The following is a 25,955-nucleotide window of genomic DNA, read 5'->3' on the forward strand; positions in this document are numbered from 1 at the left end:
TGTCTTTATTTATAGTAGTAACCAGTAACTGATACATTACATATCACATAGTATTGCTGATTATCATGGAGATCATGCACCCCCAAAAACTTGTAATTTTATTAAGTATAAAACGAGTAAATTTGCCCTTTAAAAACCAATTGCCACAGTACAATGTAGCTGAAACTCTCAACACTAACACATGTAAATACCTGACCCAAATACTTTAATATACAAATATCAGTCAATATAAAACTCATATAAAGCAACACATTCACAAAGTTGGATAAGCCAACACACCAAGCTAGGTTTAATAACCTTATCATGCGACCTCTATATCACTACTCAATTCTTGTTCAATAAACTATGCATTTAACTTGTACATTGTAATATTAAGACAATGCGAATATCCTAATAACATAAACTTAAATAGGGCTATCCTGGTTCCCCTTTTCAAAGTAAGCACATCTTATAGAATGAATAATGAAACTAACAATATCATAACAATAGACCAATGGAACAAAGACAAAATATCAGAATATCCCAAGACCAGAAACATTGATAAATCCTGGAAACAATAAATATCTTTATTATCTGCATCAAAATAAACGTTCATCAACCACTCCAATCCAACTATTTATCTTCCATACTTTTCTTACTTCCAAATATCTCCTGGTCTAACCCCTTTCACTGCCCTTACTCCTTAATAGTCCATATCAATTTAACATGTAACAATATTTTTTTTATAGCAATCTGCAAAATGATAAACAAGGTTTACAATAATAGAGGGCGCTAGAAACCCTCTTATGACTAAATAGTCAGACAAAGTTCGATCATCACTGTTTGATGTGCTTTATTAATATCCCCTTAGCAACCGATATTCAAACAACATGCATTGCTAACACTCAAATCCTATCATAAGCACTTCTTTCTATGCTCCCTATACTTCTCACTGACCTCGTTCCTGAACCAAGACCTATACTCATCACAAAAATTAGAGCGTAACCCTGGTCCTGGTCCTGGGACCAGGTAAAATATTAGCGCGCACGCACTACACCCAATGTTGGTACTGCATTCAACTACTAGTAATTAGTGTACATGCCCATGTACTACAATGTAAATTTTCCAAATTAATCAAAACGCTAAGCATCTCACATTTTAACATTAAATCTTCGCTTTCGATATAATCATATCAACCCACATGATACATCAAAATAATCACTGAAATCGTTCTGACGCAATCCACATATGTACATAACAAATATTTAGTATAACAATACCAATATTTACTAAACATAAAAGTGGTCCAAGTTCGATCAACTCACCTGTGAGAAGGACAAGCAAAGAGTGCTGGCCTGTCTCAGCACTCCGCCCTCTACCGGTCACAGGGTAATTTCCCAACCCCTTACAATACTTTAATGTTTGGTTGTTGTTGTTAATTACCAATTAATGTGCCAGATTTGCTAAAATGAACATGGGAATCTGTTTTTTTTTTGTAACCTCTTTTTTAATGACTTAATTGGCTTACTGCCCTTTGGGGGAGTGAATGAAACTTTTTTTTAAACGAGGTCTAGCTATATAGGCAAGTTTAATTGGAAGAAACCATCGTAAATGAAGCACGCCATCTGGCGATGATCTATGATAGTAAGAATCAAAGCCTTTGGTACCTTTTTTATGATAATTATTGTTGGACGTATTTTTGATTATTTATGTATTCATTCGTTTAATTTACATAGGGTGACTCTCTCAGTATTTAAACTGTTTTCCTGAGAGGCCCTGTACAAATACAGAGGAAATTGAACACAGTTTAAATAAACTTTATCATATCATTGATTATTTGTTTATGTTCTAGTTTTTCCAATATAATATGTTGGTCTTGGAAAGCGATTTGACTACGACAACGAGGCTTTTTAATAAGGGGATCCTCGAATTTGTCTTTGAAAGCTTTGAGATTGCAGAAAAGACAGGCTTCTTTAAATTGTTTCCATCGTTTAGATTTTTACCAGGTGGTGGAACCAACTTTGAGCGATATTTGACAAAAACATGAAACCATTGGTGTGAAATATCAGTGAAAAGCCTTTCTATTCAAAATACCAAAGGGCGCATTTCTCTTAACTAATTAGAGCAAGCAACAGAGCCACGCTCAACTCAGAAGAGTTTGAAATCTGTGCCTCACTTAATCTTGACGACATCACGTAGTCAAATCTGCGCACCTCAGAAATTACATCAATAATTAAATTTGATTTCTAATGAAAAGTGTAATCAACTTGGATCATGTGATTGAGCAAGCCTACATTTTTGGTATACACTAGGCATAGACTATTCTTTGTCAAAATCATTTCTAACAAACTGGCTACGAATACTTTCAATCTGTGGTCCCACGCCTATTAATTAAAACTCCCTGCATCTTTAGTGAATAGTAAATAGTGAACTGAAAACATATCTCTACAAATGTTCTTGATTTGTTGATTAGTAGTAGTAGTAGTAGTAGTAGTAGTATCATTATTATTATTATCATTATTATTATCATTATTGTTATTATCATTATCATTATCTTTATGTTTCGTTGTTATCATCATTAGTATTATTGTTTAACAGACTAAAAAATTCAACAGTTTGTTTTAAACACATTAAACGGGAATCAAAACGTAGTAAATATATACGTAAACAGAAATAGGTAAATGGAAGTGTGTTTTAACAACCAATAACAAGAATGAATTGTGCACACCGCTGACTGTTGGATATGGGGTATGTTCTTCGGGAACGGGTGTGTCTGTTCCGTCAACTAGTTTGTATTGTTTATCTACCCATGCAATATATGACATACTGAAATTTGAGTTGTAATGTTTGAAAATAGGACTTGGTTATTCACTGTTCGCTAGCCTATTATCTTGTTTCAAATATTGTTGAAATTACTCGCATTTTCTATATAATAAATTTAATTACTTTGACAAGTTTGATAATATTACTCGATCGTTCAATGCTTCTATGCCTGTTTCGCTCGAATCAAATATCATTTCAAATTACTCGCAATTTGTATAATAAATTTGACTATTAATAGAACTATCACTCTTAATGAAAACACATTATTACACATAAACCTCGTTGACTTGTACCGGTTGAAGAGTCATTTCACTTAACCAATAGAGTTGATACTCCAGTCCAGATATACTAGATCGATGACGGATTGAACAAAATCACAGAATGGCCAAGCTTTTAAATGGTGTCATTGGGTTTTGAGTTGGTTTAGCGGTGAGATTGTGTTATTATATATTAAAAAAGGAGGAAGTTCATTAAGTGTCAGATAGCTTGTAGAAACGAATTGGCACGCAGAAACACCCACGCTACGAACACAAAACGGCATGATCGTTGATAATCTCAACAATGCATTATGAATTAGAGGTAGCCCGCACCTCTACTTGCGACCGAACATTTGTACCTGCGACAATTGCTTCGGGCTTTATTTTCGTAAAGGTATAGATTTAAGGTTGGGAATGCAATTTTGTTTAGGACTAGTGTCAGAGTTAGGGTTACATATTTACCATACTCTAGGATGAAATAACTATAGAGAGGGTACAGTTCCTCTATAACATGTATATATCGCGTTCATTCATCTTGTGAAAAGCCGGTAGAGATTTATCACTCAATTTCTATTTTTTTTTGTTGCACACATATTTTACAAATAGGATCATTCTCAGAACGTCATGGGGTGATACTTGGCGAACTGTGGACTTCATGTATTGAGTACTCTACAAACAGGCGGTGCCCTGTTGCAGTTTATAGATACAATAAATAAAAAAAAATGACAAAAGAAAGAGCTTTTCTGGTCGGTCGCATCCCGCATATCACAAGCACACACCTCCATTGTACCATTGGCTATGACGTTGACATATTTCTATAAGGTTGACTGCACTAACTATATGAATATTTCAAAAGATATTTCTCTCTTTGGGTGAACTTTGGTTTCGGAAAGAGGAATAGGAAAATATAATGTACCATACACAATCTGAAAAGACGTCGCACACCTATAGTTTCCTGTACGTTAGTTTGTATACTCGCCCTTGCTCAGAGCGTGGATAGGACTACTCAATGTTAAAACTATTACCATGATTGTGTGAATGGATTGTAATTGATTATCCACCATGGATTCTCTGATTTTATTCTGGACTCAAGTCATCTTATTAGTTTCAACAGGATCGGGAATATTAGGACAATCTCCAGGTAAAAGTATAGCATTATAGCAATATATACGGTACATTGAAGACTTGTAGTAAACTATATGAATGCCACGCCTTTGGTAAATTGACGTGTATAAATAATAGCTACTTGAAATAAGAGAACACTATATTATTGAGTTGGAGACAATTTTACTCACGTTGGATTAAAAAAGAAATTGTGTTTGTTTTCTTGAAAAGATTTAACCCAACAGTGGGTAAAATATAGCCAACATCGGGTAAGATTGAACCCGCAATGTTAGGTAAACTGTTACAAACATGCATGCTCCCTATATGTTTGTTTTTTTTTTGTTTTTTTTTACCTAACATGAGTAAAAAAATATCCAATTCCTTTTTGCAGTGTAAAACGTCAATAGATTAAAAAGTTACATCAATGAACTAATATATTTTGTAAAATGTCTCATTTGATCTTTTGAAATTTCAATCAAGTAATAGGCGTGAAAGAAATGGAAATGTTCAATTTGACTCTACAGTGACAGTGTTAAATATTCTTGGTAATAGTTTACATAGGTCATCTATATCGTGTACTTCCTTAAAACAGACTATACAAAAGTCAAATTTTCATGTTGGTATACTATATTGTAAAATATAGATTTGAGCAATTCCATAAATAAGTAAAAGGTCAAAATTTCGAAATGTAATATATATGGTTTCATTCGACAGCTAAAGCATTACAGTTTATTTGTTTCTGTGTAGTGATTGATCCATGAAATTCTGTTAATCATTTATGTTATTCTAAACCTGAATTCCATAGATTCAAATACCATTGGTAAATTTAGGTGAGCTTCAAAACCTATCAAGCTCTCGACTTATTATTATTTCACATGTAAATCAGAAATATCATTAGAAGATTATATTTTTACGTTCTTGAAAACAAAATTACTAGGTGTGTACAAATAAAGTTATTCACATTGTATGTCTTTGGGCTTTGATGTGTATGTGTAAGTAGCCGTAACAGTCTTTAGCCTTTAGTCTGTAAGTACATGTATTTGTAGATTTTTAAGAGAAGTAATAACCGACCTAAATCTACGAAAGTTGTAAACAGATTGAATCTAATTATGATACCTTAACGATTGTCATTAAGCAGCTTTTCAACAAGATATTTTGTTTAACGAAAAATCTTCGAGTTTGAACCACTGTAGAAATTTCTTGATTTTCCTGCGATGTGAAAGTTCCTAAAGGACATGGATTTTGACAGTGAATAAATTGTTTATTGTTTTCTTTTCGTTACAATTTTATTGGTCATATACATCCATGAAGTTTGTTTGGTTGTTTGTTAGTTTGTGAAATCAACAGGGATAATTTACCACAAATAACATTTTGAAGTGGGACGTTCAGAGTCTGGAAAGGTGCCAAATTGTGTCACCATCTTTCCTACATCAAGTTAAAAAGTGATATCTTAGATACCAATTCGTTCAGAAAATTTAAGACTTAGCTTATAATATCACAGAGATTTTAACTTTAACTTAAAGATAAGCGGACATTTTTTTATTTTTTTTTGAGTCCCAAAAAAAATCGCAACGACTCAGTCAGCCGAAAAGTCGCTCAGTGGGGGGGGGGGGGGGGGGGGGGAGGGGGGGGGGGGGGGTAGTGAGCACAAAATCGCGTGATTTTGCATGATTATTTTCTCGGGGGGGGGGGCCGGGCCCCCCGGGCCCCCCCCCCCCCCGGATCCGCCACTGACAAGCACTGTATACAGAAAGATGAATATGGACTACACAAACGTGTGGCATAAAAAATGTGGTCCTCATTTTTAAGCTGTTTCATGTCATATTTAGAATATGGGGGCATTTGAAGAGCTATGCTTTTCAGGTAACATTTTTTTCTTATATATTCTTCCATATTTGCATAATAAAAATAAAAACGCTCACAAATTATTGTTCACCTCTCTCCATAACTCAACCTTCTCTTTAAGTTGAAAGGTCTGAAAACAGTTTTCTTTGATGTAAGTCCGACCCCCACATTTATGCCTGTATTTTCTTCACTTTAAGTTATTGGTTATTTTTGCTATGATGGAGAGATAACTCAACTCAGATGTCATACTGAACTGGATTTGTTTCCTTCAAATCAAACAAGGTGTCGCTCCACCAATTGTATGCAGTTACGTCCAACCTTCATGAAGTAAATAATCACCGAATAGGCCATTTTCGCAATGTAACCGAATTGATACATAAGTGTCACGATATGAATTATTTCATTCACCTGATACGAATAATTATATTTCAATAGTCAGAATGCAAATTGCATAGGCTACATTAGGTTTTGCTATGTAGTACAAGCCATAAGTACTGTCCTACCTAGCAACAACTAAATACACACAATTTGCATTGTAAATATTGCGATATACAATTTCTCGTAATTGGTGAACAAAATAATTCTTATAGAGGCCCTTCACAAAGGCATATGCACGAATTTGGTTAGATTACGAAAATGTCCTATTAAATGAACACAACACCCGAGGTCGTGTGTTCGATCCTCGCTGTGTGATTACCTCCTGAGACAAGATGTTCAACCCATATCTGACCTCTCGACCCAAATGCGTATCTGGCAATGCTGGGTTCATAATAATTGCAGGGTTCCTAGGAGGTGCAGTATAGTAACACTAAAGTGACTACCCCGGTTATTGATAAGACCACATTATTATTATGCCAATGAATTATTAGAATCAAACTTAGTCTACTGACGAGAGATGTTCGAGAGGGAATTACATTGTTCTGAGTTAATTTCCTTATTCTTCCGATAGAGGGCTGATTGGTAGTGTTTAAAACCATTTACATATTTTGTCTTTCTTTGTGTAGGTGATGTACGACTGGTTGATGGTAGTTCCACTCTGGAAGGAAGGGTAGAGGTGTATTATGATAACCTTTGGGGTACGATATGCAACCGAGGATGGGATAGTACAGACAGTGATGTAGTCTGCAGACAGCTAGGTTTGTATGAAAACTCGTCATGTTTACAATCCAATAGGCTGAACAATAGTAATTGAGAAGCAATAATGTAAATATATGTAAATAAAAATATAAAATATATTTTCTTTTAAATACAATATATTTGCTTTTGGACCAGACAAAATAAGGAAACCAACACAACTTCCTAGAAATCACTTTCTCTGAAACTACTCTGAAAATTAGAGACTGAAAATACTCTGAAATATGAGACTGTGACTGTGACTAAAAGGACGTGAGTCTCGACTACTATAGCTCAATTTCTTCATATTAATATTCTTCAATCTTCTTCTTCTTTTACCTTTTTTTTCTCTTCTCCTTTTTCTTCTTTAACCTTTTTCTTCTTCATCTTCTCATCCTATTTGTTCTTCTTTCTTTCAATCTTTAAAACAAATGTCAAGTAGTTATAAATGTGTTGTAATGACATGGTTGTCATCCTTTATTTCCTGTTCAGTTTTTTTTCTTACTTTTATATTTCTTGCAATGTTATTGTTCATATATGTCACCTTTTATTTGTACAGTGATATTTCTAGTATTTCATGGTAACGTTTTTCTTCTTTTGTTGTTGCTCATTTGTTTGTATGTTGCAGCAGGGCTCCATTGTAAAGCAGTTTTTAACAGAAAGACCTACACTGCTTTTAAAAGAAGACATGAATATATAAATAAATAAATAACTATATCACAATGTTTAAAAAAAAAATTCTGAATCATTATTTGTGCAACATCATTTGGAATGGGTAGTTCGTCGTAGCTGAAATGATGTTAAATAGTACATTTAATTACAGATATAGTCAAATGATATTGTGTTAGACTGGGCCTCAGACAACCATTACATTTCTAACCCATCATCCTTAAATTACATACATGTATTACTGTATGTCTCGGTTATTTTATAAATTTGTCTTTCATTGATGTTGAATTGTCTTTGTAATTAAGCACAAAAGTATTGAGTCGATATTCCATGTCTTTGGAAGTAAAGGAATTATAGACTGTCAGAAGCATGTGTCAATATTAAACCAGGGCTCCTAAATTATGAACTCATTCAGGCCGGGTATTCAAACATTTTTCTATTGTGCTTTGTTTATTTCCATTTTGTGGAATGAACTCCCTTATTGGCACAAAGGTTGTTTTACACAGGACTCCAATTTAGACTGAACAGTGGTTTTTCGTATTGTGAAATGTCCATTTTTCATGTTTAATATAGGTTTTCAAGTTTCTTTGAGTAGTCCAAGTTTCGGGCCTGGCATTCCAACACAACGTATCTGGTTAGCTGACGTCCAGTGTGAATCATCCGACCGACGTCTGAACGAGTGTGTTACAGACGGCCAGTGGGGACAGACCTCTACATGCCCTCATAACAACGATGTAGGTGTTAGGTGCTCAGGTAAGTCTTCAAGCCTCATGAAATTACCTTTTATTTCCTCGATGATCTACATATCGAAACTGATAATCGACCTGTGTCAACATAATTATTTTGTATGTATGTCTTCTTTTTTTCTTCTTTTTTTTTTACTCTTTAGGTTTCTTTAAAGGAGAGAAATATTTATCCCGAGTAGACCAAACGTATTATTTGTATGATTAACTCCGTAAACATAGGCGAATATTTATTCCAACACAATGATACTCAAAAAAGGTTAAATCCTGTTTACCCGTCTCGAAAAAAAAGAAAAACGTATGAATACAGTCATTGTACATGTATTTGTTTTCTTTCGTCATATTCACTTTGTTATTATTCCTTATTATTGTATTACTAGTATACGAAATAATAAATGCTATATGAAGTTCAATACAACAAAATATATGAACCGACATATTCAACATTTTCCCGATTGATGTTATATTTTACTGAGACCAGAGGCCGAGTTTAAAATTATAATTGTACGTGAGAATTCTGAATCTTGAAGTGATTACATTTCATTTAATGATACTATGCATTAATTATTTATTCTACATGAGAGCAGTAGTAGTCCTATTTTTAACAGAAACCTAAAGTCTTAATTTGTCTGAACGTAATCCATATTTATTTTTGCTCTTTTTTAGGCTTAAACGTGGGGATCGCGCCAAATTACCGAGGGTGCTATCGCTTTGAAGACATTCCTGTATCAAACTCAGCAATTACTTTCACGTCAAATACTATTGAGACTTGCTTACAGAGCTGTTCAATAAATTTTATGTTCGCTGGTTTATATGGAACCATATGTAGTTGTGGTGACCAGGTAAATCCTTCAGCCCAACCTGTTGATAACACTATGTGTAGAACGCCATGCCCAGGTAACTCTGCTCAGCTATGTGGTGACACTGAAGTCAACATGGAAGTCCTATCTGTTTATTCTGGTGAGTGTTTTCATATCTCAAAATAAAGAAATAATTATAATAAATAAAATGTCTGAATTGTAGGCTAAAACAATAATGAAGATAATATCTTTCAGATGGTGACGAATAAAGGTCGGTCTCCTGAAGTAAATAATCATATCTGATTGATACACGTCTGTAAAAACCCAATTACACACACACACGCACACACGCACACACACATACCAAATTTAACGAATATTTAACATTCCAGGCTTAGGTCTACAGTTTTAAAACCTCGGATTTGGTTTCACAATTTTTGTCATCTTCTTTCAAATAACTGTTCTTATCAAAAACCTATTTAACTGTTCGTATTGTCATAGCAGTCGTCTTTTGATAGTTAGAAGGGTGTTAACTGATATCACTCTAGATAGAGTTAATGCCCTTTTGATTCCCAACAGATCTCACACATTCAAAACAATTTCTGATTACAAAGGTTTAATGAAAGATCTATTAAGGCTGAACATGACAGGCTGACAATGACAAATCTAGTATGGTGTTTCATTTGATGTTTTTTAACTTTTATTTTCATTTAAAATAATCTAGTGTCTGTTGGCGATGGCTACGTCTCATCACCATGGTTTCCTGGTAATTACGTCCTATCAGGTACTGATACATCCCGACCAGACAACCTAATCTCCAGAACCGATGTCACTGCGTCATCGGGGATGCTCTTGATTCGAATCCTGGTTTTCGACCTAGCTCCTGGAGACACACTGAGTGTGGAGGTAGGCGGTATGACCATCAACCCTACAACATTTGGTGAAACCGTGATGTCTGGACTACCAGAGACGACACTGGTTTTGACTGCGACGTTGACGAGGGCTGTGAACTCGGCTGGATCATCGGGATACATTATCACCTTTACCAGTGAGTTAGCCCCCTATTGCCGAAAACAAAATCAACGTTTGGTGTTTTTAACGCTTTCAATTGACAAAAAAAGGCAATTTTTTATACAAGATTGATCTTTTTTCTTCACTTGATATAAAGGAAGTAATTTCTAAAGACAATTACAGATGACCTTCAGTTTTTAGTCCCTTCCGAGGGAATAAGATGAGTAGGCTTTCTAGTTGGTCCTGAAACACAGGTTCCTATCCCTAAGACATTCGCTCTATCGAGTCTACCTCCCTTTATTTGCGTAAATTAAAAGACGTTACTATAACATTTTTTTAAAGAACAAAGTAAAATTAGAGAGTTGGTGTAATCAACAAGTGGTTAATTCATATGACTTTTAATCCAAGGGTTGGGGGCCCGGGTTCAAATCCCAGCTAGGCACAAACGTCAATTGGCAAGACATAAATCCACTTTTACCCCTACCCCTTCCCTTGTTGGTGTACATTGTTAACCTGGCAATTATAATTATTATCATTACTATTATGCATTATCTTTATTAGTAGTATTATTATTATAAGTAGTAGTAGTGGTAAGAGTAGTATTATTAGTATCAGTATTAGTAGTAAGCCTATCATTAATGTTGTTATTTTTATCATTATATTCTTAATTTTTATGATCATTATTATCATCATCATCATCATTATTATCATTATACAGTAGATCCAACCACAACGATGCCTCAAACTACGCCGACTATATCAACCACCCCGACGACTTATCAACCAGAGATGACCTCATCCGCTGTGCTAGCGACCCCTCCTCCTTCCCCAAGTGTATCCACAGACCCTGCAATGACTACGACCCCTGTCATCACAACTGTAAAGACATGTAAGCATTATGCCCACCGCACACCAGGCGTCAGCTTGATTGCGTTATTACCCGAGACTATAAAAATAATCAGCACATACACTTTGTTAATTCAACACATTGTTTGCCCTGTTCATTTTTCTAATTGCTTCTCCCAATGATCATGAAGATCTTACTTTCACGTTGCACATCAAGGTCATCACCAATCACTGACGCAGTTCTACGCCAGTACATTGACGTCTCGTGTGCGATGGGCGTTAGAGGGCCTTTGATATCAAACATCCGGTAAAGCTGCAAACCGCTTTTCCTGTTATTTCTCGAATTAATGCATGAATGTCTGATACTCATTTCTTACTCTCTATTTCATTACACTGCTCATTTAGCCAGTTGTCTTTGGTTTCGTTATACTTCTTTCGGATTTGTTTATCTAGGTATTCATAGGCCTCTCCTCTCGCTCCTTCGCCATTAATATTAGTATTTTGGAGGTTATCAATTTCTTTTTCTTCTTCCTGTTCTTTTTCGTAAGAGTCTTATAAGCTACAGTGGAGACAGCTTCAGAAAACCTTGGTCATTGAGACTCATTTCCTACCTCTACCTGTAACATGCGTAACCTATTTTGCACTGCCACTCTGTACTTTTCCGTCACTTCGTTGCCCTCTCTTTAATAATAATAATAATAATAATAATAGCTCACATTTATAACGCGCCTCATACTTTGTTTCTAGGCGCAGCACAAATTAAAAAGTCAAGTTCTAATCGCTGGCTTGCCTCCGTCTTCTTCAGCTTTCTTAGCATGACATGCATGTGACTGATGAGGAGAACATGGTCGATTTGGCATTCAGCTCCGTGATATCCTTTAGCTTGTCGTATGGAATTGTCGTATCGGAATGTCCTGTTCATGTTCAGTCGTCTCGGATTTTGAAAAAACATGTTTGTGTAAATGGTGACTTGTAAACTAATTTATCTCTATACTCTTTCAGTACTGGTTCAAAGTCCATGAGGTCCTACTGTGCTATCAGCCGTGGTGAAAGTTATTACCTGTGACTTACAATGCTTCATGGCCTTTTCCAAATCCTCATAGAATTTGTCTACATCTTCCTCTGAATGAGCCGTAGTATAGGTGCGTAAACCTGACTAATATACATATTGAAAGATTGACCCTTCAACTCAACAAACAGCACTCTATCTGATAGAGACCAAACGCCGAGTAAACATCTTGATGTAGCAATCGAGAATTGGATATAGCGCAGCCTGCGATCGGTACCGTTCGCCACACTTTTGATTTAGGACAAGTAGCAGCACTGGCGTACTGGTGGGGGGGGGGGGCGCCAGCCCCCTCCCCCCAAATAAAATTTAGCCATGACTTATTTTCAATTCCATATACAAGTGATGTATACATGTTCGTGATATCACATGATTTTCAACAAAATGCGCGTTTCTCCATTTCTGTTGCAAACTGACCCATTCCCAAATGGCCAGGAAGAGCATATGTTTTTTCTAGTAACTAAGGGGCCGTGGCCACTATACAGTAACACTATTAAATAAAATCCTTTCCAGAAGCAACTGTGACAAGCACTGCCGGGCGTTCCATACTTAAATCATGTAACACTGCACATGTACCGTTAAGGGCCCAGTGGGGAAATCGAATTCAGACAAGATTAAGAGTAGTGAACGGTACAACGAATCGTCTTCTTTCTCTAATAATTTAATGAAACGGCAAAGCTTCGGCACTTCGGGGTAGGGGGAGAAGGGCAACTGAATTCAGACTAGGATTAAGAGTTGAAAACGGTACAACGAATCGTCTGCTTCTCTAATAATTTAATGAAGTGTCAAAACTGGGGGGGAACTAAATTAAGAAAAAACACGATACAACGAATCGTCTTCTTTCTCTGATATGAAACATGAAAGTTTCCGCGCTTCGCGCGAGATGGGCGAAAATGAATTCAGACAAGGATTAAGATTAATAAGTTATTGAAACGTCAAAACTGCCGCACTTTGCGCGGGAGGGGGGGGGGAGCAACTGGATCCAAACAGAAATTAAGAGTCAAGAACGGTACAACGGATTGTCTTTCTTATAATTTAATGAAGTTTCAAAGTTTCTGCGCTTCGCGCGGGAGGGAGGGGGGGGGGGGAACTGAATTCAGACAAGAACACGATACAACGAATCGTCTTCTTTCTTTGATAATCTAATGAAATGTGAAAGCGTCCGCCGCGGGATGGGCAAAATGAATTCAGACAAGGATTAAGATTAATAAGTTATTGAAACGTCACAACTGCCGCACTTTGCGCGGGAGGGGGGGGGGAGCAACTGGATCCAAACAGAAACTAAGAGTCAAGAACGGTACAACGGATTGTCTTCTTTCTTATAATTTAATGAAGTTTCAAAGTTTCTGCGCTTCGCGCGGGAGGGGGGGGGGGAAACTGAATTCAGACAAGAACACGATACAACGAATCGTCTTCTTTTTTTGATAATCTAATGAAATGTGAAAGCTTCCGCCGCGGGATGGGCAAAATGAATTCAGACAAGGATTAAGATTAATAAGTTATTGAAACGTCAAAACTGCCGCACTTTGCGCGGGAAGGGGGGGGGGGGAGGAACTGGATCAAAACAGAAATTAAGAGTCAAGAACGGTACAACGAATTGTCTTCTTTCTCTAATAATTTAATGAAGTGTCAAAGCTTCCGAGCTTCGCGCGGGAGGGGGAAAACTGAATTCAGACAAGAACACGATACAATCGTCTCCTTTCTCTAATAATCTAATGAAACGTGAAAGCTTCCGCGCTTTGCGCGGAATGGGCGAAAATGAATTCAGACAAGGGTAAAGAGTAATGATTTATTGAACATCAAAGCTTCCGCGCTTCGCGCGAGATGGGCGAAAATGAATTCAGACAAGGATTAAGAGTAATAATTAAATGAGTCGTCAAAGCTTCCGCGCTTCGCGCGGGATGGGCAAAATGAATTCAGACAAGGATTAAGATTAATAATTTATTGAAATGTCAAAACTGCCGCGCTTTGCGCGGGAGGGGGGGGGGGGAACTGGATCCAAACAAGAATTAAGAGTCGAGAACGGTACAAGGGATCGTCTTCTTTCTCTAATAATTTAATGAAGTGTCAAAGTTTCTGCGCTTCGCGCGGGAGGGGGGAGACTGAAAAATAACTTAGTTCTTGGCCCCGGGTTTATAGGGTTAAATTTGTAGACATTTGGACATTGGCATTATTTGTCGGTAATTGGTTGCTCGTTTTGTCGGTAATCGGTGGCCTCTACACCCTCCCCACTCCCCCACTGACAAAGATCTAGCGACCTGAGTGATAACGGCACAGTCTATACACTCGAGAAAATGTTTGCAAGTACTACTGATGAAGTACCGGACCACCGTCTTTGTGCACTGAGCATTTGTGCGGCATCAAAGCAAATACAACGTCTCAAGACGTGACTTATCACTTTTTTCTAACTTCTAACCAATCAGAAGGCCTCGTTTTTTTCTCCAGGAAGTGCCGGTGGACATTTATATGCCAAATGGGGTTCTCAAATTGCAAAAGAAAGCAATTTTACGTCATATTACTCCAGGAAGTGCCTGAAAATGCATCTAATTTTGTTCTAAAATTGCAAATACTTCTTACTCTGCCCCATCCTCGCCGCTAAAGCCTCGTTCTGTCGCTTCATCGTTTTACATTCAACCCCATGCCATTTTGTGCCCTCCCCCCCGGTAAGAAATTCCTGGATCCGCCACTAATGACCATTCCCCTTGAGCTTCGGGGTCTCCGCCCCTTGACCCCCGCCGGGGCTTTGCCCCTAGACCCCACTTTGCGAAACGTTCAGTGGGGCCTGCATGTTAGAGTGGGGTGCTGCGGATTTTTTTTGCCAGCCCCCCCCCCCAAACGTTTTTTCTCATTACGCCACTGAGTAGCAGTAGATATAAACTCATTACTCCGCAGGTCAGACTGTTTTTAAACAGAGCATAAAATATACCTAATATCAGTAGGTACCCTGTCAGTGAATACAAATAACATAATCGAGCTCTTTTCCATAACATTCGGTTCTTTGTTGAGCATTAACTAATTCTGCTCGGGTATCCAAGCGAGGTGTTAGCCCCTATTCGCATGTCTTGTATTTTCATCAAAGACGGGGATGCTTTCAATAGACTTGGATGTGGAAGACGTTTTGTATATCCTCGTGCAAATTAAGGGCTTTTATATAAGACAAGTAAAACAAACTCTGCTCATCATTATTTGCATCTTGAAAAGTTGTTTATTTACTAGAGGAAAATAAGGATCGGACTGTAGAGAGTGAAAACAAATGTTATGTAGGTAAAACTCCTTGCTCATTGACATCAGTGTCATGCATGGGCTCGAACTCACGTATGACCTCGTTTGTAATGAATGAAATATTCATTTGACCATTTTTTCAGTTGCCAACATAATCTTATGAAAAATATAGTGCCATCCCAAGTTTTTATTTTTCAATATTCCTTTCTCTTAAAACCAACATGTAGACAAGACTCAAATTAATCGGTGCACTAACTAATCTTCCTTATCTCTTCATTGTTTCCAGCTTCAACACCTTATGTTGTTAAACAGTGTATGCCATGGCTTATTCCTGTGTTAGCTTCTGTTATTGTTTTGCAATTCATCGTCATATCTGTTCTGCTAATGCTGTTTTGCTACCAGCGAAGGTAAGTACATCAACCAAAACATCAATAAAAGAAACTCTTGAAACAACATACTGTCATAAAAGAAAATACTTCTTTCCTTCGAAAATTATTATTTTATTTTTTTTTTACTGTTACTCACAAACAGTTATTTTATTTCCAGACTATTACACTGATTGTATATGAATAATTTTTCATATTCTATTATGGAATGAATCATTCACATGTTCTTTTTTCTTTCTTTTTTGAGGAGGGGGAAGCCTCAATTTCCGCGACAAAAATATCACATTTAAGAGAGGGCAACAAACAAAGGTAAATTTGTTAATACGTAAGCAACCCATGCTTACACATTGAGATGAAAATAGTAACCTACAAAATAGATCTTATGGAGTAAAACATTCACCATATCAAATGCTAAAATACTGCTCCCTAAATATTGTCATACTTTGTTCAACTTTGTCCTGCATGTCAAAATAATTTGTCTTAAAAATATTAGGTAATGTATTGCCCAGCGTAAGGTTCATTCTGTATCTAACCAGTGTTGGTCATTTCTTTCCCTATCCAGGGTGATATTGTCCAATTAGGCTAAAAATCAGCCATGCACAAACGGAGACGAAAGACTTGGCGCAACAAACAGAGTTGACAAGGACTTAACTCCGTTTCGTTGACGATCAGCCATGCACAAAGAAGACGATGGACTTGACGCATGGCTGATCAACGAAACGGAATTAAGTCTTTTGTCAACTCTGTTTGTTGCTACGGCAGGCAGCCAGTAAAAACCAATTGGTTTAATCAAATTATGGAAATGCAAGCATCACTTTAAAACAAAAAATTGTTTATTCCTGGCTCATTTTTCCTGATTGAGGTGTCATATAAAAGGGCAAAAATGAACTTTCTAGAAATGTGATTTTCCCTTTGAAATTCAGATACCGCCCGCCAAACGACTTGTTGGTACCCTCTCTTCAAATTGTTTTTAATCACTCATGCGTTAAATATGCATCATATGAGTTACTTCAAATGACAACAGAGGATCTTAACTTTACAAATATGTGTCATTTATTAATTATAATGTTGATTAAATTATGATTAAACATCGATAATTCTCGGTTTCGTTTTTTCTCTTTTTCACTTTTATTAATAATGATTAATGATGAGATTGATAACGATGATTATGATGAAAACGATGATGATAGTTTCTATAATCATGTCGATGATGAGGATCGTGATGGTGATGATGATATTGACGTTGGTGGTGGTGATGATGATGATGATGATGTTGAGAAAGATGATGTTGATGATAATGAAAGTGATTTGAATGATGATGATTTTCATGATGATGGTAATAATGGTGGTGATGATAATGATGAGAATGAAAATGTTGATGATGAGAATGATGTTGATGATGATGGAGATAGTGATTTGAATGATGATGATGTTGATGATGGTGATGAAAATGATGATGTTGATGATGATGGTGATGATAGTAATTTGAATGATGATGATGCTGATGATGATAATGTTGATGATCATGAAGATAGTGATAATGATCCTGATGAAGATTATGACAGTGATTTAAATGATATTGACGATGATGATAATGATGATGTTGATGATGATGATAGTTTTTAGAATGTTGATGACGATCATGATTGTGACGATGATGATGGTGACGATGATGATGATGATGATGATAATGATAATAATGATGATAATGATGATGGTGATGTTTATAATGAGAATAATAATGATGAGAATGATGCCGATGTGTTAATGATGATGATATATTTTTTGTATAAAAGCTGTCTTGATGCGCGCACGGACATGGGTTTGACCAAAGGGTGTGACCGCCAAAAGTTTACCCATGACGTCAAGTTTATGCATATGAAATATCCTTCAGAAATGATAATGTACATTTTGTATGACGGAAATATGGTCAATAATATAAATTAACAAAATGGCGTCAAGATGACGTCACGCATTAGTAATGAAGAAAAAGTCATCTTCGTTAGGATCAATTATAATACATAGGCACATGTCATTCATTAGGTATGGAGCGAACAAAATCCATACAGAAAGAAAGGGTAACAAAAAAAGGGGAAAAGGATGGATTCTGACAAAATCAATAGGTGCTCTGCCACGCTACACGGCAAATCACCTAAAAATGATCGGGTATAGAATACATCGACGATGTTTCAAAGCGCTTCACCCCGGTACTAAGATTCAGGCTTGCCCGCTCACAATGTATCCACCTTTTCCATCCACTGGGGAGGATTTCAGCGCTTTTTTAATGCTGAGCAATGAAACTACAAAGACGTATGCACCGGCGTATGAATCATACCGGGTACCCATTTAATACTTGGATGGAGAGTGGTGAATGTGGATTAATATGGATTTATTCATGTGATTGTTTTGTCTGTAACAGACGCAAAGTACGAACCAGGACGGGAGAGAACGAACCAGATCCTTACATAGACCTACAACCCAGACCCGAGGGAGACAGGACATACCAGGAGATGGCTATCACCTCAACGGCTTCGTCCAAAACACCAGAAGGACGTCTACCATCACCAAACCTGATTTATGAGAACCAGAATGTTTCGGAGATTGCACACAAAAAAGAAGAGGGTGCTCATTTTTAGATTGTACTTCCCTAAAATAAAATAATTAGAAGCTTTAGAAAAACACAATATATATGTCAGCAATTTTATGTATCTTCATTTTACTGAGAACAACATCAACAACTTAATTCTTCTTTTTTTAATTCCGTTTTGAAAGCAATAGAAAAATAATCTCACATAACGCTCACATTAGCAAGAGTAACTGGAAAAGAGGGATTCTTTTTAAATCGATTCCATTCAATTTTATGTAATTCAGTTTACAAAAAAGCATTACATGTAACAATCAGATATATTACATAAAATACACATGAACAACATATTGGACTAGCACATAAAACAAACTTAATAGGCTGCAACCTGAAAGGACATATAATCCTTATAAAGGTTGACCCATTTTCGATAATGAAAAATATGAAATATATTCGTTAATGAACATTATTCAAGACACGAATAAAAAAAATAAAAAACATAAATACAAACAAACCATACATTTCTTGATTTCAAATGATTAGTGCAATTTACCCAAAATAAATGTTTATACCTACGTTTTAATACATTTACACTAGCAGAATTATGTATGTAACGAAGAAGAGCGATCCACGGAACGGCCCTTTAAAATAATTCGTTTTTGGTTGAGTACTGTACGAATCAATGGCAAATGAAAAAAATTGAGCATTTATATTACTATAACTATGAATATTACAGTTTGATATACAAAATTTGAGAATGGAATCACGAAAAATTGTTATGATATAAATGCTTAAAATCACCTACTCGTAATGATTATACATCCCTTTATTGTAACATGTTTAAGGAGTGAAATATTTAATTGGTATTGGCAAGAAAAGAAGAATGATCAATAGTTCTTATTCATGTTTTTGTTATTTTAACAATCTATCTTGATGAATTAAAGCAGCATTGCCCCCAAACATTAATAGCATAATGAAAGTAAGGGTACACAATAGCATAGTATGTCATTTTAAATACAAAATGGTGATGACGATGGTGATGATGATAATGATAGTGATTAGAATGTTGATGATGTTGATGATAATGAAAATGAATATGATGATAATGATGAAGTAATGATGAGAAGAATAATGATGATGATTATAATTATGAGAATGATGATGTTGTCGAGGTTGATGATGGCGATAATGATAATGGTTAGAATGATGATGATAATAATGATGATGATAATGAGAATGATGAAGACGACGATGATGATGATGATGATGATAACGATCATGATGGTGCTTTAGACCATTATCATGATACACTTACTGAGTTCTATTATATAGCGCCGGTATATCCGCCAGGCTCTGACCCTCATGGCGCTGTACATACATGTATTACTATCACACAAATATAACTTTCTTAACTAAACTAAAGTAAACTAATACAACACAAATTATTACGCTGCATTGACATGATTAAATAGCACTGTTTAGAAAGAGATGGGTTTTAGAGCAACTTTGAAGTCATGAAGGGCAGTTAAAATTACGAATACTAAGTGGATTTGGATTTTTACAGCATACAACCCCAAAAACCAGGCTCTACAGATGGAGGCATTTCCACTAAGACACTTAAACCTAAACCAAAGACATTGAACACCACATTGATTATGAAGAGTATATTCATTACTTTAATACGTCCTGAAATACGTCCGGAGGCGATGGCACAACCGAAAAACGCTTAAGCCTCAAATCCAGAGGCTAATGAAGCTGTCGATGTCAAGAATGACAACCAAGGTCCTTTATTCGACGTCTGAATGAAGACGAAGATGGTGGATGTCCACCCCTGATCATGAACCCAATCTAAAACGAAATGAACATCGGGAAACCAGACTCTGTGTCATATGGTGACCTGGTTGATAAACCTATGTACGGATATCGAAGGGACAATCTTCAAAAGGAAGGCGTGTCGAAGATGGTGTGATTCAACATCTAGCCAAGGAAAGCGTCGTTTACACTCTGGCTAACAAGTAAACTAGCGTGAACTATCCGGTCTCCACCCTTTGAACTCGCCCCAGATCCACCCTCCCCAACCGATACTTACTCTCCCCGAGACTACCTGGAGACTGGTAATCGTGACTCCATCACCTTCAATGAGCTGGCGCAGTATAATGGCCATGTCAAAAACCTTGGTAACGAGGAGAGACAGGCTGTAGATGAACTTGTCAATCCTGTCAGAGACTATGATGATAGTCCGAGTACTGGTATATATATATATTGTTCGGTGCCTCCAAAGACATCTTCGAAGTGGGTCTACTTTGTCAGTGATCTCTAATCAAGGCGGTGTTACTTATTGCAGATCAATCATCAAGCCCGAGATACAGCGGAAGCCTTAAGCTATGGTCACAACTCAGAGCGGCGACCGACCGATTTGTAGCCTGTCCGGTCCCCGCTGGAATGTAGGCAATCGCCAAACGATTTTTGGAGAAGTCCAGCAGGCTGAAGAGCCCCAGCGATTTCAGATAAAAACTGGGCGAAGTCGGGAAGCTTCTCCGGACGGCGTCCTGGCAGAGAGCGACTGATGACCCACCGATTCCCCAGCGGCCTCCCACCGGCCACCGGCTGATTTTAAAGAAATCGCCCGGCGGCCGGCCGGTGATCGGCGGGGCACCGACATAATCGAGCGTTCGCCGTGGAGCGATACAGGTCAAAAATCAAAGATTTTTACAAGCCGATCGCCTGTCTGATTATCTAGATATTTATGATTGGAATTCGAAATTTCATTTTTCGTTTTGCTAACGGTTTTTATAACACTACAGTCTATTGGGGGAAAACGAGTATGGTAAAACCGGTCACTCAAAGATTATTTACTCTATTGATTGTTTTTCAGGGCTTCAATATGACACCATATCACAAACAATGATAACACGTAGAGCCATGCATCTCGGATTTAACATTGTTAAACGATGCCTTTAACATCAGAAAAATAAATAGACGTACTAGAGAAAGAAAAAAAAATAACTGAAACAAATTTGTCCAAGAAAATAATACCAGTCATCTTCACTGCCTTCTCTAACAAGTTGCTGGTTTTGAAAGTCTGGCATTCCCTTGGGAAGATGTGTGGTCGATCCGTCTGGGGGAGAACACCAGCACCCGTGATTGAAGGAGACGCCGGTGGTTCTCCTGTCAGTCCTGTGACATCTTATTGGTCACCTACATTTACATACTGGAAACTATTAAACAAAAATAGTTTGATTGATTGATTGATTTTATTCAATTCAATTTGATTCATTTATTCACCCAATATATAAAAACAGAACGCATATATAAAGAGATGGACATAGTAAAATCAGAAGTTGAAAGCACATGTAACATTAATTGAGTGGGGATCGGATTAAAGGTATTACAAAGTTTTGGGAAATTTTGAAAAATGGGTGGATAGTGATTCTTTACAATTTTAATATATTTGGATGCCCCTGTGGATGAATTAAAAACACCAGAAATTTTAGCCCCTAAAACACTTCTGCTTTCGAGAAAAATTGAATATAAAGGTTTACCGGTGCTCCCGGTAAATTTTGATAAATTTAAAATAGCTCCTACGGCCGTACAATGGTAGCTGCGACCATGAAAATCTCAGAGTATGTAGTTGTGGTATATAATTTCCGAACGAGAATAGCTAATTAGTCAATTTTAGTAAACAAACAATGTTTTGTAGCTTAATTAATATCTTGACCTTGAGAGGGAGCTATTCAACATAAAGTGTTTATTATTTACAATTTTAGAGTCGATTTCGACCGCGACAACGATCACTGAATATTGTAGGATCGTATATGCTTCCAATATGTTCATTTGAACCAAATTCATGACCCCATACCAAAACTTTATATTACCTTTAAAGATCTATTTAAAGATCTTCTGAATTCGACCCCATTGCGATGTATACATTGCATTGAATATTGTTGCATGTACAACAACAAGAGAGAGAATATATAAGCAGCTGGGTCATAGAGAAACGAGATAGGGAAATAGAGAGACGGACAGACAGACAGAGAGAGAGAGAAAGGAAATTGAGGGAGAGAAAGGCAAGCTGAGAAGTAAAGTTAATACATACATGTAGGATGAATAAACACTGGAATAAATAATTGTTCGCACAATAAAGAAAGTCACTTGACAAAGTAAGTTCCAAATTATGAAATGAAACAGGAACCTACTGGAAATCATAGCTTGTTTTTGTAATAAAATATTTTCATAAACCCTTTTAAAATATCTAAATAATCGGAATATCCAAAAAGAACAGAATTACAAAACGGGACACAAAGGACATTACTGACATAATATGATAAGACAAGACATGACAAAACAATTCATAACAGGACAAGATCATCCCCGAGATAAAGTGGTTTTGACATGTATACCAAATGATATTACCTTTATTCAAGATTATTTCTCTGCAAGAATCTATCCTCCATCTGCTTAATTCTCTTTTTGTTTAATTTAAAAAATATCTAATCATGTCCTTCAAATATTTAACCTGTGCACTGACAGCTATTGCACTGAAATATTTTATTTAGGGCAGGTCACAATATGTTAATACAATAGGAGAGCTGTAAAACGTATTCTTATTCTTTGATGTGTAAAATTTCTTCTTGCTCTCGCAATGTTATCAGTCATGACGATTTACTGTAAACCCAAAAAGTAGCCTGCTCGGCGGCCGGGCGGCGAGTTTTTAGCCAATTTCGTCCGGGCACCGAGCGGCAGCCGCCCGCCGGGCACCAATCTAATTGAGTGTTCGCCGTTGAGCGATTTAAGACAAGAATCGAAGACGCTAGGAGTGTCTTTATTTATAGTAGTAACCAGTAACTGATACATTACATATCACATAGTATTGCTGATTATCATGGAGATCATGCATCCCCAAAAAACTTGTCATTTTATTAAGTATAAAACGAGTAAATTTGCCCTTTAAAAACCAATTGCCACAGTACAATGTAGCTGAAACTCTCAACATTAACACAGGTAAATACCTGACCCAAATACTTATACAAATATCAGTCAATATAAAACTCATATAAAGCAACACATTCACAAAGCTGGATAAGCCAACACACCAAGCTAGGTTTAATAACCTTATCATGCGACATCTATATCACTACTCAATTCTTGTTCAATAATAAAACTATACATTTAACTTGTACATTGTAATATTAAGACAATGCGAATATCCTAATAACATAAACTTAAATAGGGCTATCCTGGTTCCCCTTTTCAAAGTAAGCACATCTTATAGAGTGAATAATGAAACTAACAATATCATAACAATGGACCAATGGAACAAAGACAAAATATCAGAATATCCCAAGACCAGAAACATTGATAAATCCTGGAAACAATAAATATCTTTATTATCTGCATCAAAATAAACGTTCATCAACCACTCCAATCCAACTATTCAATCAGCAGCTGTATGAGATTTATTGTATTATTACCAACGCTCCTCCTCCTCCTTCTTCTCTCCCCTTTCCTTTTCTTCTCTGCAATTCACTCTTTTTTTATTTTTATTTGTATTGTTGTATCTAAGTTGAGTGCTGCCGGCACGTCGTTTTTTTAAACGAGGTATAGGGAAGTTTAATTGGAAGAAACCATCGTAAATGAAGCACGCCATCTGGCGATGATCTATGATAGTGAGAATCAAAGCCTTTGGTACTTTTTTATGGTAATTATTGTTGGACGTATTTTTGATTATATATGTATTCATTCGTTTAATTTACACAGGGTGACTCTCTCAGTATTTAAACTGTTTTCCTGAGAGGCCCTGTACAAATACAGAGGAAACTGAACACAGTTTAAATACATACATATCTTTATCATATCATTGATTATTTGTTTATGTTCTAGTTTTTCCAATATAATCTGTTGGTCTTGGAAAGCGATTTGACTACGACAACGAGGCTTTTTAATAAGGGGATCCTCGAATTTGTCTTTGAAAGCTTTGAGATTGCAGAAATGACAGGCTTCTTTAAATTGTTTCCATCGTTTAGATTTTTACCAGGTGGTGGAACCAACTTTGAGCGATATTTGACAAAAACATGAAACCATTGGTGTGAAATATCAGTGAAAAGCCTTTCTATTCAAAATACCAAAGGGCGCATTTCTCTTAACAATTAGAGCAAGCAATAGAGCCACGCTCAACTCAGAAGAGTTTGAAATCTGTGCCTCCCTTAATCTTGACGACATCACGTAGTCAAATCTGCGCACCTCAGAAATTACATCAATAATTAAATTTGATTTCTAATGGAAAGTGTAATCAACTTGGATCATGTGATTGAGCAAGCCTACATTTTGGGTACACACTAGGCATAGACTATTCTTTGTTAAAATCATTTCTAACAAACTGGCTACGAATACTTTCAATCTGTTGTCCCACGCCTATTAATTAAAACTCCCTGCATCTTTAGTGAATAGTAAATAGTGAACTGAAAACATATCTCTACAAATGTTCTTGATTTGTTGATTAGTAGTAGTAGTAGTAGTAGTAGTAGTATCATTATTATTGTTATCATTATTATTATCATTATTGTTATTATCATTATCATTATCTTTATTATTTGTTGTTATCATCATTAGTATTATTGTTTAACAGACTAAAAAATTCAAAAGTTTGTTTTAAACACATTAAACGGGAATCAAAACGTAGTAAATATATACGTAAACAGAAATAGGTAAGTGGAAGTGTGTTTTAACAACCAATAACAAGAATGAATTGTGCACACCGCTGACTGTTGGATATGGGGTATGTTCTTCGGGAACGGGTGTGTCTGTTCCGTCAACTAGTTTGTATTGTTTATCTACCCATGCAATATATGACATACTGAAATTTGAGTTGTAATGTTTGAAAATAGGACTTGGTTATTCACTGTTCGCTAGCCTATTATCTTGTTTCAAATATTGTTGAAATTACTCGCATTTTCTATATAATAAATTTAATTACTTTGACAAGTTTGATAATATTACTCGATCGTTCAATGCTTCTATGCCTGTTTCGCTCGAATCAAATATCATTTCAAATTAATCGCAATTTGTATAATAAATTTGACTATTAATAGAACTATCACTCTTAATGAAAACACCATATTACACATAAACCTCGTTGACTACCGGTTGAAGAGTCATTTCACTTAACCAATAGAGTTGATACTCCAGTCCAGATATACTAGATCGATGACGGATTGAACAAAATCACAGAATGGCCAAGCTTTTAAATGGTGTCATTGGGTTTTGAGTTGGTTTAGCGGTGAGATTGTGTTATTATATATTAAAAAAGGAGGAAGTTCATTAAGTGTCAGATAGCTTGTAGAAACGAATTGGCACGCAGAAACACCCACGCTAGGAACACAAAACGGCATGATCGTTGATAATCTCAACAATGCATTATGAATTAGAGGTAGCCCGCACCTCTACTTGCGACCGAACATTTGTACCTGCGACAATTGCTTAGGGCTTCATTTTCGTAAAAGGTATAGAG

General features: G+C 36.3%; 1 protein-coding gene across 1 annotated transcript; it reads left to right on the top strand.

Annotated features, from left to right (window-relative positions):
• Positions 1–4,033: 4,033 nt before the first annotated feature.
• LOC115923369 (scavenger receptor class A member 5-like) lies at positions 4,034–9,027 on the top strand. Its single transcript, XM_030983844.1, has 4 exons — positions 4,034–4,200; positions 7,013–7,144; positions 8,364–8,543; positions 9,017–9,027. The coding sequence occupies exons 1-4, from the start codon at positions 4,122–4,124 to the stop codon at positions 9,025–9,027; spliced, it is 402 nt and encodes a 133-aa protein (XP_030839704.1). The 5' UTR covers positions 4,034–4,121.
• The last annotated feature ends 16,928 nt before the right edge of the window (positions 9,028–25,955 follow it).

The sequence above is a fragment of the Strongylocentrotus purpuratus genome, unplaced genomic scaffold (assembly GCF_000002235.5).
Source record: "Strongylocentrotus purpuratus isolate Spur 01 unplaced genomic scaffold, Spur_5.0 spur5_scaffold_13, whole genome shotgun sequence".
Lineage (NCBI taxonomy): Eukaryota > Metazoa > Echinodermata > Echinoidea > Camarodonta > Strongylocentrotidae > Strongylocentrotus > Strongylocentrotus purpuratus.